This window comes from Meles meles, chromosome 14 (genome assembly GCF_922984935.1).
Source record: "Meles meles chromosome 14, mMelMel3.1 paternal haplotype, whole genome shotgun sequence".
Classification (NCBI taxonomy): Eukaryota; Metazoa; Chordata; class Mammalia; order Carnivora; family Mustelidae; genus Meles; species Meles meles.
The window spans coordinates 85,679,756-85,696,442 of record NC_060079.1 but is presented as its reverse complement, the minus strand read 5'-3'; the positions used below and the strand labels follow the sequence as shown (position 1 = coordinate 85,696,442).

The 16,687-nt window shown below is 51.7% G+C and overlaps 1 protein-coding gene across 6 annotated transcripts in view; it reads right to left on the bottom strand.

Moving 5' to 3' along the window:
• Window positions 1–523: 523 nt before the first annotated feature.
• CUL4A (cullin 4A) overlaps window positions 524–16,687 on the bottom strand; it is a 42,801-nt gene continuing 26,637 nt past the window's right edge. For all 6 annotated transcript variants that reach the window (XM_045978011.1, XM_045978009.1, XM_045978012.1 and 3 more), the window contains 9 exons: window positions 15,646–15,750; window positions 15,226–15,336; window positions 15,060–15,145; window positions 14,577–14,684; window positions 9,871–9,984; window positions 8,120–8,225; window positions 7,769–7,941; window positions 3,142–3,294; window positions 524–1,589 (listed from right to left, as the gene is read on the bottom strand). In XM_045978011.1, coding sequence (XP_045833967.1) covers window positions 1,494–1,589; window positions 3,142–3,294; window positions 7,769–7,941; window positions 8,120–8,225; window positions 9,871–9,984; window positions 14,577–14,684; window positions 15,060–15,145; window positions 15,226–15,336; window positions 15,646–15,750 — 1,052 coding nt within the window. In that variant the 3' untranslated portion in view covers window positions 524–1,493. The remainder of the gene's footprint in view (window positions 1,590–3,141; window positions 3,295–7,768; window positions 7,942–8,119; window positions 8,226–9,870; window positions 9,985–14,576; window positions 14,685–15,059; window positions 15,146–15,225; window positions 15,337–15,645; window positions 15,751–16,687) is intronic.

The window sequence follows — 16,687 nt, the reverse complement described above, 5'->3', positions numbered from 1 at the left end:
GTTTGCATACCACAAGTTTTATTAATGTAATTTTAAGGCCAATTAAACTAATTTTATTCAGAGTTAAGTCTACATTAAATTACAAGATTAACAATTTCTAGAGACAATGAACCTAAAATTTAAGAAGTAGAAATCTATTTGGTCTTTCCTAGACCATGTAGCATAGAACAGACAAATGAAAATTTACAAATATAGAAATAATGATACTTCAAGAGTGAGGATTTTCACATGGAAACCCGTAAGATGTCGTATTTTAAACACGCATGTTTCAAAAAGGGAGAAATTTTTAATAATTTAGCACAAAATTAAATTATATAAACTTGGTATATCCCAGAAAATATTGCTTTAAACACTTATACCATGATCAAAATTCCTTTGGTAGCTTTTAATCAAAATGAAACATGCTATTATGTAAAATATAAAGTACTTTTAAATGTTACCAGAAAGTATCTTTGTTACAGTTACGCACTAACATCGTCGCCCCTGCTCAGCCTCACCTATACACACACAACATGAAACCAGGTGCCAACAAAATCCTTTTAATCTTTTCACAAAATAACCTCTGCTTCACAACAGCCAGACTTGAAGTCTCCTAGAAAACTTTTTACAGTGGCCCCAGCACAGAGCGCGACGGCTGTCCCCGTGCAGGGCTGTGAAACCAAACTTTATTCGAGCAATTAAATCAAACAGCAGCTCCGCCGACGCAAAAGCAGGGACTGCTCGACGCAATCTGTACACACACAAACACACCGTCCCCCAAGCCCCTGAACAGAAAATTCACAACTCGGTGGAAGAAGAACAAAGCCGTGAGCGGGCTCCCGCGGCAGGCACGCCCGGCCCGGTGCTGTCCCAGCGCACGAGAGAGGTCTCACTGAGAAACCTCGCTCTGGTCGGTCGGAGCGAAAACGTATGGAAGATACAGGAGACAAACAGACGCCGGTACTGGGTTGCATCATCAATGAGCCGGTGCCTGACACCGACCGTGTCCTCCTGACGCTCGCCACGCAGGGCTCTCGTTTCTAACTAGGCGTCTGTCAACCGCGAGAGCCTTCAGGAGTCCACCTGAGACCCCCGCAGCCCGTGAATGCAGCCCGGAGGGTCTCTGCCGCTGTGCATTCGTGATCACACACACACACGCGCACACGCACAGGCCACACCAAACCTTCAGCTTCCTGCCACAAGAGCAACATCTCACAGAGAAAACTCTTCTAATCAACATCTTCTCGTCCAATCGCAAAGTCCATCTGCAACCGAGCAACGACGACGACCTGAACACCGAGAGAATAAGAGGGGGAACTGGAGGGAAAGTCACACATGTCGTTTGCAAACCCGTGAACTTCGTGAAGGGCGACCCAAGAATCATCTCTTTTTCTTCTAACCCCAAAGTCTCCGTGCTGGCTCCACGGCAGAAGTCCTGGAAACAGCACGGCGGTGCGCCGCTGCTCTGAAGGTACATTCTAGTGTCTTGCTGAGAGAAACAGCTGGCCGACACATCAGGCCACATAGTGGTACTGATTCGGATTGTCCTTGTCTCTCTCCATATAGTCTCTGTCTATAAGAGATTCAATCCTCTTTTTCAAATCTCCAGGCTGAAAAAGAAAAACAAAACCCCTCCATTATAGCGGCATTACATTTACAAACAAAGGGGAACAGAACATAGACAAGAAGCACATGGCTGCCACCGTGGGTACGATTATAGGAGACGTCCGTATCCGAATGTCAACTATGATTATACACGAATTACAAAATGAACCCAATGGAAGTCCCTGCGCTTCACAGACAAGGCTAACATTCTCCCTCGATCGACGTGCTCCCCTGTGAGTGGTCAGAGCAGGCCGTGAGGGGCCAAGGGGGACTGCGTTCTCGGCCAGCGCTCCCTGACTCCCAAGCACGGCAGCCCCACGCTGGGGGTCACACGTTGCATTTGTTTGACGGGGAAATCCGACGTCGTCTCAGGGCATCCTCATCCTCTGTGAGGACAGGTCTCCCCAAGTCCCGCGTTGTGTTAGCGCGTCCTGGCAATCTATGCTCTGGGTGGGGGGTGGGCCCCAGAACGCGAGTGCTCCCGTGCTGAAAGCAGACGACAGGCTTCATGGCGAGGCTGCCTGGGAAGGGCGCCCCCGGCTCTGCTGCGGCAGGAAGCACACCTGGGCATATACGCACCAGCTTGCCCTGTGCAAGGGCACACGGTCCCTATCCAAGGCCTGACCACCTGTTCAGAGACAGATCATATGTTCACAAGACAAGGGGTCGCCGCACGCCTCACCCCCCGTTCAGTCCTTTAACTGCGGGTCTCTCGTCTGCAAAGGGGAACTGAAGCCCAGCACTGGAGGCAGGGAAGGGCGGCGCCCACAGCAGGGTCTCCTGACGGTGGAGCACGTGCCGTCTCCGGTGTGCACAGCAGCCCCGTGCCCACCCGGGAGACCGCTGCGGCCGCGTCGGCGTCTGCTCACTGAGCCATCTAACTGGGCCCCTTGGGGAGGATGGAGTGTCGGCTGCTCCTGTACCAAACCAGACGGCACGGGATCAGGGAGCCTCCGCCGCAGAGGAGCAGAGGGCCAGGTGCAGGCACTGGAAAGCCAGGTCTCAGGAGACCCCATACCTCTCCAGATGGAGGCTCACGGTTTCAAGTTTTCCCTAATGCTTCCCTACCCGCCGGGACCCCACATACCCAGGACAGCTGTCAGTCCTGGACATGTGCACGGACTGAATGGTTCAGGGTCGACTTTCTTACGCACAGAAACAAGGAGATATTATGCAAACAGAAAACGCTCTGGTGCTTGTCACTGCTGGTAAATGAGCTGTCTGTGGGAGCTCCCTGGGCATAATCTGAAGAGCCACACTACTGAGAGACGCTGCCTGGAGCTGCGCCACAGGCCTGCCCTCCCCAGCAAGTACAACGTCCCTGCAAGGGCGAGTGTTAGTGACCGCTCATTCCTGCGATGGTGACGGACAGCATTTGGGGTGAAGACTCTGCTGTCCTCACCTGCCGGTTGTTCGACACTTGCTGGACCACAGGTGGGTTTGTGCAGAAATGATCCCCCGTGATGCGGGACAAATGAGTCTATAGTGTTAAGAACGGAACACGTCTTTCCAATGTTCAGCATGACACGACACTTTAATAAGAGAATATCCATTTACCTTTACTGGAAATTTCAGCTGATTGTACAATTCAGAAACTAGAAGGTTATGACCCAGGGTCTTCCTCATCTTCATGATCCTGACGATCGCCGCGTCGATCTGATACTGTCTGTCCTGGAACACGCGCTCCGTGGTGCTGACCTGCTCCTCTACCTGCACACATGGACACAGGACGGGGAGCTTTCAGTGTGCAGTTTGAGGAGAAACTTCTGATGCAAAGAAAGGCCAAGCTCTGGGTAAATCCTGTTCTGTTACGCATTCTTATCTGCTCAAGCAAAACCTAGCTTCCCAAGGACAAGACGACTTCGGTACCAGACCTTCAAAAATAAAGTTCCATTTCCCTCACAAAAAAGCTACAAAACACTATTTTGTAGATCCTGGAGCACAGTAAAACCAGCACAACAGCTCTCAGAGATCGATCCAGAAATGTCAGCTTTGCTCCTCACCCGGAAACCCACTACTGATGCTGAACATCTTCTTGATCTAAAACACAACTGAAAAAAAAATACCTGAACAGGATAAAAAGTTGGGTGATGGACACAGGGGAGGGAGGGTGTGTGCTACGGTGAGTGCCGTGAAGGGTGTAAGCCTGATGATTCACAGACCTGCACCCCTAATAAGGGGTGTATAATAATATACTCAAAAATATATAATATACTCAATAATATACTCAAAAAAAAAAAAAAAGCTGTTATCAGAAGCAAATAGCGAATACTGGGAACGACTTCACGTTAGTTACGGAGCAACCTAACAGAGGTCTGCAGACCCCGGCGGGCAGTGGACGGGCAGGGCTGTGCGTGCATCTTCAGAGAGACAGAGGCCACGCTTCCCAAAGGGACCCATGACCCCCAAAGGTTAATGCTCCCTGCACGTACGACGAGAATAATCAGGACGTGGAAAAAAGCCCGGGAGCACTATTAGTTCCTAAAAACGTTATTTCGGGGGAGGGGCAGGGCCTGGGCGGCTCAGTGGCTTAAACGTTCGACTCTTGATCTTGACCCACACTGGGCGTGGGGCCTACTTGGGAAAGAGAAAAGTTATTTCAGAGGCTCTAGCTACGCACTAAGAGGACTTTACTGAAGAGGAGCAGACACATGAGAATTCTTTGCAGATGAGCTACAAACCCAAAAACCCAAGAAAATCAACTGAAGAACCACCGAAGACCATGAGAATTCCGTAAAGGGGCTGGAAACAAGGTAAAGATGGCAAGGTGAGTGGTGTTCATGCGCACGCACGGACAGAATGTGCACAGTGCGAGGACCAGCGCTGTACTGGCCCTGCCTGCCTGCAGTCCTCAGTGCCTCCCCCCCCCCCCCCCGTCCTTCATGGGTGTGACCTGCCTCTGGATCCAGGCCTCGCCCAGCTCGGCTCTGCCTTTGGCGGGAAAGCCTTCCCTGACCCTCGGGACTAGACCGGCTTTCCTGGACTTCTCAGTCATGCCTCTGACCTCAAGTCTAACAAGCTCTTCGGTATGTAATCATCTGGCACCTGTTGGCTCAAAGCTCCCCGAGACAGACCCTTGGTAAGAATGTGTTATTGTCGGGGCGCCTGGGTGGCTCAGTGGGTTAAGCCTCTGCCTTCGGCTCGGGTCATGATCTCAGGGTCCTGGGATCAAGCCCCACATCGGGCTCTCTGCTCAGCAGGGAGCCTGCTTCCTCCTCTCTCTCTGCCTGCCTCTCTGTATACTTGTGATCTCTGTCAAATGAATAAATAAAATCTTAAAAAAAAAAAGAATGTGTTATTGTTAACAGATGAATTCTCTGTGCTGCACAGAGGACCTGGCCCAGAGAAGGTGCTTGGTATTTGTAGAAAAATCTCATGAAGAGAAGAGATTTATATCCATATATATACAAACACAAATATGAATCAGACTTAATATGATAAAAATGAAAACTGGAAATTAATGTAATACACTCTGATTAAAAAATGTCCATGTTCTTATTCAGAGGGCTAAGACAAAATAAAATTACTCTCAAGCTCTCTGGGAGAATAAGTTTATAGGAACAGGCACATTCATTAAAAGAATTTGAGTGCTGGTCATGAAACAGATCAATCAATGTCGTAAAACACAATCGAGAAACTGACCCATAATATGTAAACTTAATAAATAAAGGGGACAATTCAAATAAGTTGTCAAAGAATTGTATTTTCAATCCATAGTTTTAGAACAGGAAAAGTAGTTAGATTGCTTTTTGATATTAAAGGAATTTCTACATTGCTCAAAGAAAAACTTAAATGTAAAAACTACCAGAAAAATACAAGTAATTATTTTTTAAATGCTGGGGTAAAGGAAGGTCTTTTTTCCTAGGCATGACCCCCCAGGTCAGAAACCACGAAGGCAAAGACTATACTTAAGAACTTAAAAACTACGATGTAGGGGGAAAAAACCTCAGAAGACAGAACTGTCACAAATGATAAAGGGTCAGTCTCTTAAATATACAAAGGACATTTACTCATGAGAAGGAATACGCCCGCAAACGTGCCAGTGACTTGAACAAACGATTAACTAGACGAAAACGGCCACACCGACAAAGCGCTGACAGGTGCTCGGCCAGGAGGCTTTGTAAACACCGCACTAATTCACACAGCCTGTGGTCGTATTAGGTCTACTTTAAAAGACGAAGACTTGAGGATCAGAAAGACTACAGAATTTGCATAAGCTACTAAGTGGCATAAAGATGCTCAAATTCAAGCTAAGATGGCAGGCCCAACAGGGCGGGCAAAGACTGGTGGAGGGAGGGCCAGCCCTGTTGCGAAGCTGGACACTGAATCTGGTAAAAGTCCTCCAGACTTCCATTCAGCAAAGGCTGGTCAAACCAACAAAAGTACGCATTCTTTGACCCTGTAATTCAACAGGGACAATTTTATTTTATTATTTTATTTCCTTAGATTTTAAAAATTTACTTATTTGACAAAGAGAGACAGCGAGAGTGGGAGCACAAGCAGGGGGAGTGGAAGAGGGGGAAGCAGGCTCCCCGCTGAGCAGAGAGCCCGATGCAGGGCTCGATCCCAGGACCCTGAGATCATGACCCGAGCCGAAGGCCAACACTTAACTGACTGAGCCACCCAGGTGCTCCCCAGGGCAATGATTTTATACTGAGGAAACAAACAGGCACACAGGAATCTCTGCCACGATGTTTCGTGTCATGCTATTTCCAGTGAGACGGAAGGAACTTAAATGCCTTTCAACACGGCACTGTCAAGCTCCCACAGTCACACAAGCAGCTACTCTGCTCCACGAAAAACCAAGTCCTGGCACGGAAAGAAGCCCGTAAGAAAGAGTAAGAACAGGTGACAAAATGCTACATAGAAATGGCATACACAGAGTATCCCATCAGAAAAAAGATGACCTATCTTCATAGGAGAAAGCTGCACGCGTGCAAACATAGGTGGCAGGAGACGCTATCTCCGGGGAGAAAGAGTTCACTCTAAAATCTGCACTCTAAAACGGTGCACCTTTTAATCCATCCGAAATTCCTAAGATTAAAAAAGATGGATCAAAGGACATATGCATTTAAATCTTTTTTTTTTTTTTTTAAAGATTTTATTTATGTATTTGACAGACAGAGATCACAAGTAGGGAGAGAGGCAGGCAGAGAGAGAGAGAGAGAGAGGAGGAAGCGGGCTCCCCGCCAAGCAGAGAGCCCGACGCGGGACTTGATCCCAGGGCCCCGAGATCATGACCCGAGCTGAAGGCAGCGGCTTAACCCACTGAGCCCCCCAGGCGCCCCTGCATTTAAATCTTTAACAAGTACGTCAAATTGCCCACCAAGAGCATCTTTCAAGACAAAGACATAAAGAGAATCGCCTGTTTTCTCACATACTTGCCGGCTCCGGATATTACCAAACTTCTACACGTTTCCAACCCTGACAGGCAGAAAGTGGAGTATTACTTTAATTCCAAGTAAAAACAATTACTGATGAGAACGAGTATTTTTTATATAGTTTACTGGCCTCCCGCGTGTCTTTCTGTGTGATCGCAACTGACTTCCGACTGGGCCGCACCCGGACGCCCGCAGGCAGGTGAAGCCGCCGGAGACCAACAGAAGCTGTCCTGACACTGAGGCGACCTCGTGCCTTCACAAGGCCACTCCACTCACACACACGCCCGGGGGCCAGCTGGACACCCCGTTCTGTACGTGGGAAGCAGCGGTGCCGCTGCCTTCCTGGCCTGCGTGCGCGACAACAGCCCAGGGGCGTGAGGGCGACCGCGTCAGGAAGGGCTGAGGGCAGCGGCGCAGACCGTGCTCTGGACGCGAGACAGCTGGCGTCTCGTCAAAGCCCCAGACGCTGCACCTGCGCAGACCATGTGCAGCCACCATGTCAGTGGGCCTGCGACACCCACGACCCTCAGCACGTCCTCGCCAGGCCCTGGCTGAGGCCGAGGCCGAAGGGTGCTGGGCGAACATAAGAAGGCAAGGGATGGGGTTTTGGACACGAGCTCTCGACGCTGCCAGGACCCGGCCCAGGAAGATCTGTCACTGCACTCTCGTGAGCAGGGAGGATGACCTACGCGCACTTGCCTCGCGTTCAGCCCGACCACGAATACCAGGGGAACCGAGGCCACATCAGGGTGCTCGAGAAGGACTGTAAACACCAGGGCCCCCGCGAGGACGTCCGTACGTACAGTTTCCTTCATCTGGATCTGGTTGATCTTTATCCGGAACAGCTTATGCTTGAACTCCCCGTTGAACGTGAACGTGTCCCCATCCTCCACCTCCTTCCCTTTGGGACTTTTAACCAGAACTCGTGCTTTGCCACAGGCCAGGGACTGTAATGTCCTTCGCAGCTCGCCATCCTCTGCAAGGGAGAAAACCAGATAGCGGCCGCCATCAAAGGGAAGGAGACAGCGAGAACGAGAGGAGCTGTGCTCAGTGTGGCCAGCAGAGCCCGAGCCCACGTCCTCTTACACGAACACAGGTTTTCACAACAAGGACATGCAGAAACCATGCATTCATCCGGACAGTAGGACTCTTACCTATCCCCGTGGCCATTTTTATTTCTTCAAAGCTGAACCCATCCCCTTCGTTGAACATGAGAAGCACCAGCGTCTGGAAGAGGGACACTTGGAACTCTTTCTTTCCCTGAAAGAAAACGGGCACGGCGTGTGGGGAGTGGTCCGCACAATCTGTGGAAAAGCTGAAAAGGTTTCTTTTCTCTCAAACTATATGGGGTGTGGGGCTAGGGAACGACTAACCAGCCACCAAACAAGCAGCAGCAACAGACTATACAAGAATAAAGAGAAACTGGGCCTTGGACCTCACAGCATCTCCTGCTTTTTTTTTTTTAAAGATTTTATTTATTTATTTGACAGAGATCACAAGTAGGCAGAGAGGCAGGCAGAGAGAGAGGAGGAAGCAGGCTCCCTGCGGAGCAGAGAGCCCGATGCGGGGCTCGATCCCAGGACCCTGAGATCATGACCCGAGCCGAAGGCAGTGACTTAATCCACTGAGCCACCCAGGCGCCCCGCATCTCCTGCTTCTATTCACCGAGTCCCCACAGCAGAGGCCTGCACACGCACGCAGTGAGCACACACACACACACGCACGCTACTGCACACACACAGTGAGCACGCACGCAGGGAGCACGCAGGGAGCTCCGTGCAGAGGAAAGCTGCAGGGCTGCGGGGGAAGGTCAGTTGTGCAGAGGCAGGTCAGGGTATGTGTAAGTTACACGTGTCACGTACGTATGTTTGCCTCACCTACAGGATACAACGCATTAGTACGTTGTAACAGCAGCAAAGTAGAAATTCTGTAAAGTTTTGCTTAGTGTCTACCATCACATCTTATTCACAAAACTGAAGGTACCCGGTAACGTGAAGGCCGCTTCCCGACCACCTCCATTATCACGCTGTGCACGTTCCTCTCGTATCACGTTCCCTTAACACTAGCACGGCAACAAACGGGCTTATGCCCTGCTCTGTGCAAACGTCCTGTTAAGAGGAATTTCCAGAACTGGCACTACTGTGACGTCAGAGGCTGGCGAGGCGCTGCCAACGGCCCTCCCAAACACTCCCACTAGTCAGAGGCGCTGCTCCTTGAAGTTTTAGCCTTGATCAACTCTGCACATAAAATGTGGTATTTTACTGCATTTTAATATGTAACCCTTTGACTAGCAGAGAAGCAGAACCTATTTTCACTGAACTCGATTTTCTTAGCCTTGCTTTCGTGAGCTACCTCTACCCTTTGCTCTTTTAAAAGCACGGAACGGGGGCGCCTGGGTGGCTCAGTGGGTTAAGCCACTGCCTTTGGCTCAGGTCGTGATCTCAGGTCCTGGGATCGAGCCCCGCATCCGGCTCTCTGCTCCACAGGGAGCCTGCTTCCTCCTCTCTCTCTGCCTGCCTCTCTCTCTGCCTACTTGTGATCTCTGTCTGTCAAATAAATAAATCAAATATTAAAAAAAAAAAAAAAAAGCACGGAACGCTTCACGAATTTGCGGGTCATCTCCGCACAGAGGCCGTGCGACTCTCCTCTGCTGTTCCGGTTCCGGTCCGTGTGCCGCCCAAGCCAGCACCCCTTTGCTCCTTTTTCAGTTAGGTAAATGCTTTTCTATTTTTATTGATTTCTTATTGATGTTTATTGACTGGAGAATTAATGCTTCAACTATTTCATTCTGTCAACCCAGAAAAGCCAGTGCATGATCTCTCGTTTGTTACTGAAGTTCAACCACAATTTAAAAAATGCTAGTAACATGTTTACGAAAAGTAAGTGAACCAGACAAAGAACTTACTTCCTTAAACTCTGCTTTGAGAACGGCATGTCCCAATGTAGTTTGCCACTGAAGTTTCCGACCACTGTGCTTCCCGAGATAAAACGTCTTAAATACTTCCTGAAGTCTAACCATCTGCAGGAGAACAACACGTGATCAATCACAGTAACACCGCGCATCTAAGACCACGTACTGCGCAATTCACAGGGTTTTTACAGGTTTTCACAGCGGAACAGAGAGATCAGCTCTGTATTCTGACCGCCGCGGTTCCCGACTAACCTACGGCCCTTGAAGCTGTCCCCGATGGACGCACGGGCCGCGGTCGGCAGTGTCCACACTGCACGCTGGGCTCCCCCGGCCAGTGGCAGAGACCACCAGTCAGCACCACCGGGAAGAGCCCCAGTCAGAGATGCTGGCCACAGGCCCCGCGGCTGCACCAGGTCCTGGTGCTCCGCCCACACCCCCCTGCAGGGCGGGGCCGAGACGCGGGGAGCCTGCTTGCGTAGCCTGCGTCTGTTTCTGTCCTTACTTTCTGGGATTTCCTTGCACCTTCCATTCTCCCAGTTCCTCATTGCTGTGATCTTGCTTCCAAGTTCCTGAGCCCCTCCTCCTTGTCCAGGTGTCCGTGCCTTCTACACCCCGGCACCCCACTCTTCCTAACAGACAAGCTCTCTTATGCCCCGAGAGCATTTCCACATGTGCTTTCTGGGGTGCCAGACGCCCCCCGCCCTCTCTGTGCTCGGTTCCCTGGACGTCTCCCGCTCTGCCCAGGACAGCAAGTGCTGCTTCAGGCTTCTACTAGCGAGATGACCCTAACAGCTCTGTGCACGGACGGCAGACGGCAGCCTCCCCTGCCCTCCGTGACACTTGTCGCTTAGACCTCCGTTTCTGTCTCACGTCCGTCCTTCGGAGCCTTCCTCGGTTGGTCTCCCGCCCACCCCAGCCACCGTGGCACCCTCAGCTCCGGTCCTCCGTGCCAGCCACTTAGCTCATTCCCTTGTCAGCGTCCTCGGCTGCTTCCAAGTCTGAGGAGCAAGAATGAAACCCTCCCGAGGCTAGCCAAGGTCCCCTCCTGAACTGCTCACTGCGCTGGCCTCTCCTGGCCTCCTCCACTCGACTCAATGCGCCACGCCATCACCCCTCGGGCTCCCAGTGGAACCCGCCACCACACCCATCGCTGTGAGAACGCGGTCCTCACGGGTCTTCTCTAGCTGCTCTTGCCCCTGACAGCAGTCACCGCGACTTGTGAACGTCCCTCTGGACGGGGAGCCCAGGGGCAGGGCCGCACTGCTGCACGGCAGGCGTGAAGCAGTGAACCCGCTCTGCCAGCCTGCTGTGCCCTCCGGTGTGTTCCAAGTCATGAAGCCCAGCGGCCTTGTCCTGCGCAGCAAACCTGTCCTCATGCTTCGAAACTATCTCCCACACCCGTTACCTGTCATCAACGTCAAATCCCAGATGTCACTGTCATTTCGTTTCTAAGTTTTCCAGTATGTATCTGAAAGGCAGCGACTCTGAGAACATTCATCTGATACCATACGACCCCCAGACAAAAAAGCCAGTACAGCAACATGCTTCTTAAAAATGTTCTCCCTGAGATTAACTCCTGGCAGTCATAAGGAGAGGGAGAGGACAGCGGCTAATTCTGGGTGATTCCTGTGCGCCGGTTACAGCCCCAGGCTCAAAATGGACCAGAGACCTACATGTGGGAGCCACGACCACAAAGGCCTCAGTGGAAAACATACGAGTGCATTTCGATGACCTTGGGCATTGTTCGTAGATAGGACACGAAAAAGTAACAACAGAAAAACAGATCAGCCTCTATCAAAATTCTAAGAATCTGTGCAAAAACCACTATTAAAAAAGGAAAAAGACAGCTCACACGATGCGAGAAGATATCTGCAAATCAACACCTGGTAAAAGATCCAGCATCCGAACACATTCAGAACTCTGGCAATTGAGCAACAGGAAGGCAGGTAACACGGTGTCAAGACAGGCAAGGGACTCGCACGGGCGGTTCTTCAAGAGCGACAGTGGCCAATGAGCACGTGAAATGACACTAACAGTATCGTTATTCGCTAGGGAGAAGCAGATGAAACCACAAGGAGACACTGCTTCTCTGCCGCTACGACGGCTAAATGATCGATGTGGACGCGGATGCGGAGACGCTGGAGGCCCGTGTGCCTCCACCGGGAGTGGGAGTGCGGTGGCGGCCGCTGCAGAAACCGGAGGACGGGGGCCTTCCCGTGAGCCAGCGCTTCTGCTCCCAGGCACGGGCCGCAAATGAACTGAACGCAGGGACCCCGTATTTACGCGCCCGTCACAGCCGCGACACCCGCAGCAGCCTAAAGCCAAAAGCAACTCAGGTATCCGTGGACGGGTGGACAGGTGGACGGATGACATGTGGTCTGTGCACCCTGGAGTATCACTCAGCCCTAAAAAGGAAGGAGGCTTGACACGGGCTGCAGCACAGGCGGGTCCTGAAAACAGGAAGCCAAGAGGAAGCAGCCCGACACAAAGGCCACAGCGTGCGGTTCTAATTGCGTTAGTACCAGAACAGGAGACCCAGAGCCAGAGGGCTAGCGGGTGCCGAGGTCTGGACTGGGGGGCGGGGGGGGAGGGAGCGCGACGGCTGCAATGAACTACAAGGTGCCCCCTACTGTACAGCTTAAAGCCCCAAACTGTAGGTACACTCCACCTCCAATTGCGTCATTTACATTCATATTGTAAGCGTGTTTTCTAAAGACGCCGAGTATGGCAAGCCTCAAACATCTTTGGTAGGAAACAAGAAAGTACTAAAAAACCCACACGAGCATGTAGGAGGGCAAAGGGCCTGTAAGAGGGCCAGCCAGACGCGGGCCAGCGTGAACGTCGAGGCAAGTAACCAGGGTTCCATGAGTTCGTACAGATAAAGACAGAGAAAGCCACTGCTCGTCAAGGTGAAAGTGGCCTCAGGCAGGAATTGCCCAGCAGGAGAGTCTGAGGGGAAAGAAGAGTATCGTCTTCTCCCAGATTTTCCAAATTACAGAAGGAAACACAGTAACCACAGTCAAGAAACCAGCTAACACCGTAACCCAATGACAACGTGAACCAACACCAACAGACAGGGGGGTCAATGGACAGCAGAGGCCTCCCGACATAGTGCCGAGCAAACCCGGGTGCGGTTCTGGCTGGACAAGCAGGGCCGGAATCGCATCACACGCCACACGGAGACAATTCACGAAAACGTGAGCCTCAGGGAAGAAAGATGATGGTGTGGGGTGATGGAGGAGGGAGGCCACGGCTAACTGGGCGGGTGCAGGGGTGACGGAGGAGGGAGGCCACGGCTAACTGGGCGGGGTCTGACAGAAGAGGACAGGGCTCCCCATGGGACAATCATTAGAGCCGTATTGGGGGTCTGACCCGGCAACGTGCCCGGGGAAGTGCCCACCATATTAGGGGTAGGAGACCATCTGCGCACGTGGCAGGGGCTCGCCACCCTTCCACGAAGAGAGAAGGAGCGCTGGCAGCAGGGCTGGAGAGACAGAAGTCGCTTCTGGGGACACTCGGAACTATTCTTGCAAAGTCCATCCAAATCTTCACTTACCTCAAAGCAAGCAGCAGAAAAACTCGGCAGCATCCCAAGAGGCCAGCCCGGTGGACCCAGCCGGCCGGCCTGCTGCACACGGTGAGGGGTGAGGGGCAAGGAGGTTTGCTGCAGGAGCCTCCGTGTGGGACATGACACACGGAGGCCCTGGAAAATGTGGGAACTGGGGAGGCGGGTGCATGGAGCCTACACGCAGCTCCGGACACAGCGTCCACCCCTGCAGACACAGTCGCACTCCCCACAGGGCGGGGACTCAGGCGGGGGGAGGGGATGAGAGCCATCTGGGGTGCTGAGCCCGGGACGTCCGAGTGTGCTCAGGCCCAGGGATGCACAGGCTAGAGTCTGAGTGCCTGTGTGGGCCAAGAAGGCAGCTGAAGGGCTCTGGGAACGTCAGTGTCCGGAGCAGAGGCAGAGGAAAGGCAGAGGACAACGTGTAAACCGGTACGACGCCAGTACTTCAACAATAAATTAAGAACTAAAAACTAAAACCACAAAGGCAACCTGTAGGGTCAGAAACAAAATCCTGGAAGACATGGTCTTGGAAATAACACAAGCAGCTTTCAGAGGGACTGTTTCCAACCTGGGCTCCCAGTTCCCACAACTCCATGCCTTTTTGGGCCTTTCTAGGTCCTCGTCCCTGCCCTTTTTACTTCGGGAACCACACCAGCAGCAGCCCTCTTCCATGTCACCTGGTATTAATAATTAACGGGGCTGACTTTAAGTTCCCGAGCTCAGGACCCTCCTTCCTACCTGCAAATCCCCAGCAGGCCCACAGCCGTGGCTAACCTACAGCGCCCTGAGCAGTGGTGTCCACGAGACCCGCCGTGTCGACCCTGGCACGGAAGGACAACCAGCAAGTACTGCCTCCTAGCGCCTGGGCCGCTGCCTTCTCCCCGGTCACCCAGGGGATTCGGGGTGGGGGCGGGGGACAGAAGAGGCCAGACAGGGACACAGGCACTCCTGAGCACCGCTGCTTTCCGGAGACCACAAGGACACTGGATCTTTGATGGGACGGTTTAAAAATCTTCTCATTAAGTATCTGGGGATACACAACACGTCTGTGCCTGGCTGGCGTGCAGATGTCTCCGGCGCTCTGGCGGCACTGACATGCGAGCACAGGGCAGACCCTCTCTCAGACACTCGCCTCTGGCGTTAAATGCACCTCCATGGGCGTGTACGTCGGCCAGTAGCCCATCGTGAGTATGTTCACGGTCAGGTCTATGGAGCCTGGCTCGCTCTGGTTCTGCATGTACTGAAAACAAAACAAGATAAAGTATTATAGAGTATCACCAAAAACAACGAGTACGTGAAAAGGTAAACGGTGTAATTTTCAAAAATACAGCTCCACACGCGTTTGTATTTAGTCCTGAGGACACATACACTGAGGCCACAGAATGCTTGTTCCAAAGTCACTTGGGATATTTTTCCTGCTTCTCTGGTTACGTTACCAACACGGGATGCTATTGCACTTGTTTAAGTCAAATTTTTATTATGCATTTTTAGGGATTATTCTTCTTTTTCAAACGCGTGAGACACGAGGTCTCGTTCTGAAGGCCGAGGGCCTGACACAACATGAAGGGGGACCGCTTATGCGCGGCTGTTCTACTTGAACAAAAACACAGCTTGCCTGCTTAAACTGGACCATGATGTCCTTGGAGAGCTCCATGTCCTTGAACATGCCTTCCAGCTTGCTGGTGAAAGCGGCGCCGCACTCTGGGGCACAAGCAGAGGGCGTGAGTGGCGCCGGGCACAGGGCACAGCTTCGCGGCAGGCGGTCCCGGCCCCACACTTACCATGCTTTAGCTTGGACAACATCGATTTCTCAGCATCTACTGAGGCGCTTTTCCCAACAAGAAGTCTTTTTGCCAAATCTTTTTTATAAAATGCTTCAAAGACATCTTTCCCTATTTGTAACCAAATGAGAATGACGTAAGACATGAATCGGTTAACACGCAAACATTCCCTCCGACTGCGGGACGTCCAGGCGCTGGCTCTGCCCCTCTACCTCGGAAGCCTCCAAGGACGCTGCCCCCAGAGAGCACGTGCGCGGCCATCGGCGGGCGGCCGTCCCTCTACCTCCTCTGCTAACGCGGAAGTGGAAATGTCTCGGGCAAGTCTTTACCAGGAAAGACAGGGCCCCAGACAGAAGTCGGGACAGGGTAAGCTCCCCTCCATGCTCAGTGTTAACAGCCACAGCGTGGGGCGCGTCTCACCGTGGATGAACCTGAATATGATCATGACCTTGTCAAGAATCCTCTCCAGCTCCTCGTCCGTGGCTTCTTTATTACCCGCTCTCAATTTTGAATCAACGTGCTTTGCTGTGAGATCAAGAGCTTAAATTATTTGAAGAACTGGTACGCTTTCTAATCGCAAAAAAGAACACCGTTAACTTCCACACACAAGCAACAGGCGGCAGGCAGCACTGGAAACTTTCCAAAATGACATCGCTACGAGACGGAGCAGATCATCGGACTTTCTAAGGTAAGCGCTCTCAACTCATGTGAGAATACTCGAATCCCACGCCTGGGCTCCACAACACGCCGCTGCAGAAACTGGAATGGCCTGCCTTTGAGACGCGGCATCCCTGAGACCACTCGGCCTTCTTGTGGCTAAGGCAGCACGGATCAACCACGGGACGGGGCTTGGCCAAGAGCTGAATATCCGTCTTTGGAGAAACCACAATCCATAAAATGGTATAAAGGCCAAACTGAACTGCCTTGTCAATTTCTTTTGTTGCCTTTTTTTTTTTTTTCTTAAAGATTTTCTTACGTAATCCCTCGTTCAGTGTGGGGCTCGAACCCACAACCCCCCGATGCAGAGTTGCACAGTCCACCATCTGAGCCAGCCGGGGGCCCCTCTTGTTGCTGCTTCTACTGGTTTTTTCTTCACAATTTTTTATTATCCAATACCCCAAACATACACAAAGGCAGAAAACTGCATGGTGAACCCCACGTTCCCATCACATACCCTCACCAGCAATCAGGAAGCCCAGTGCTGATCATTGCATTTACTCTTTCTCTCTCTGCCTCTGTCTAAAACTTTCACGGACTGGTCTACAAATCCTGAAATATGTTTTGGTATTATGACAACGTAATTGGATAAAGTGATCATTTAAAAATGGTTTCATCTTAAACCACTTATCTTTTAAGACCTCATCCAATTTTATCCTACTTTAGTCCCGATGAGAGGACACAAAGGTAGGGACTGAGTATATCTTCATGCTAAATGCACTCTACAGATCACGTCACCCTCACG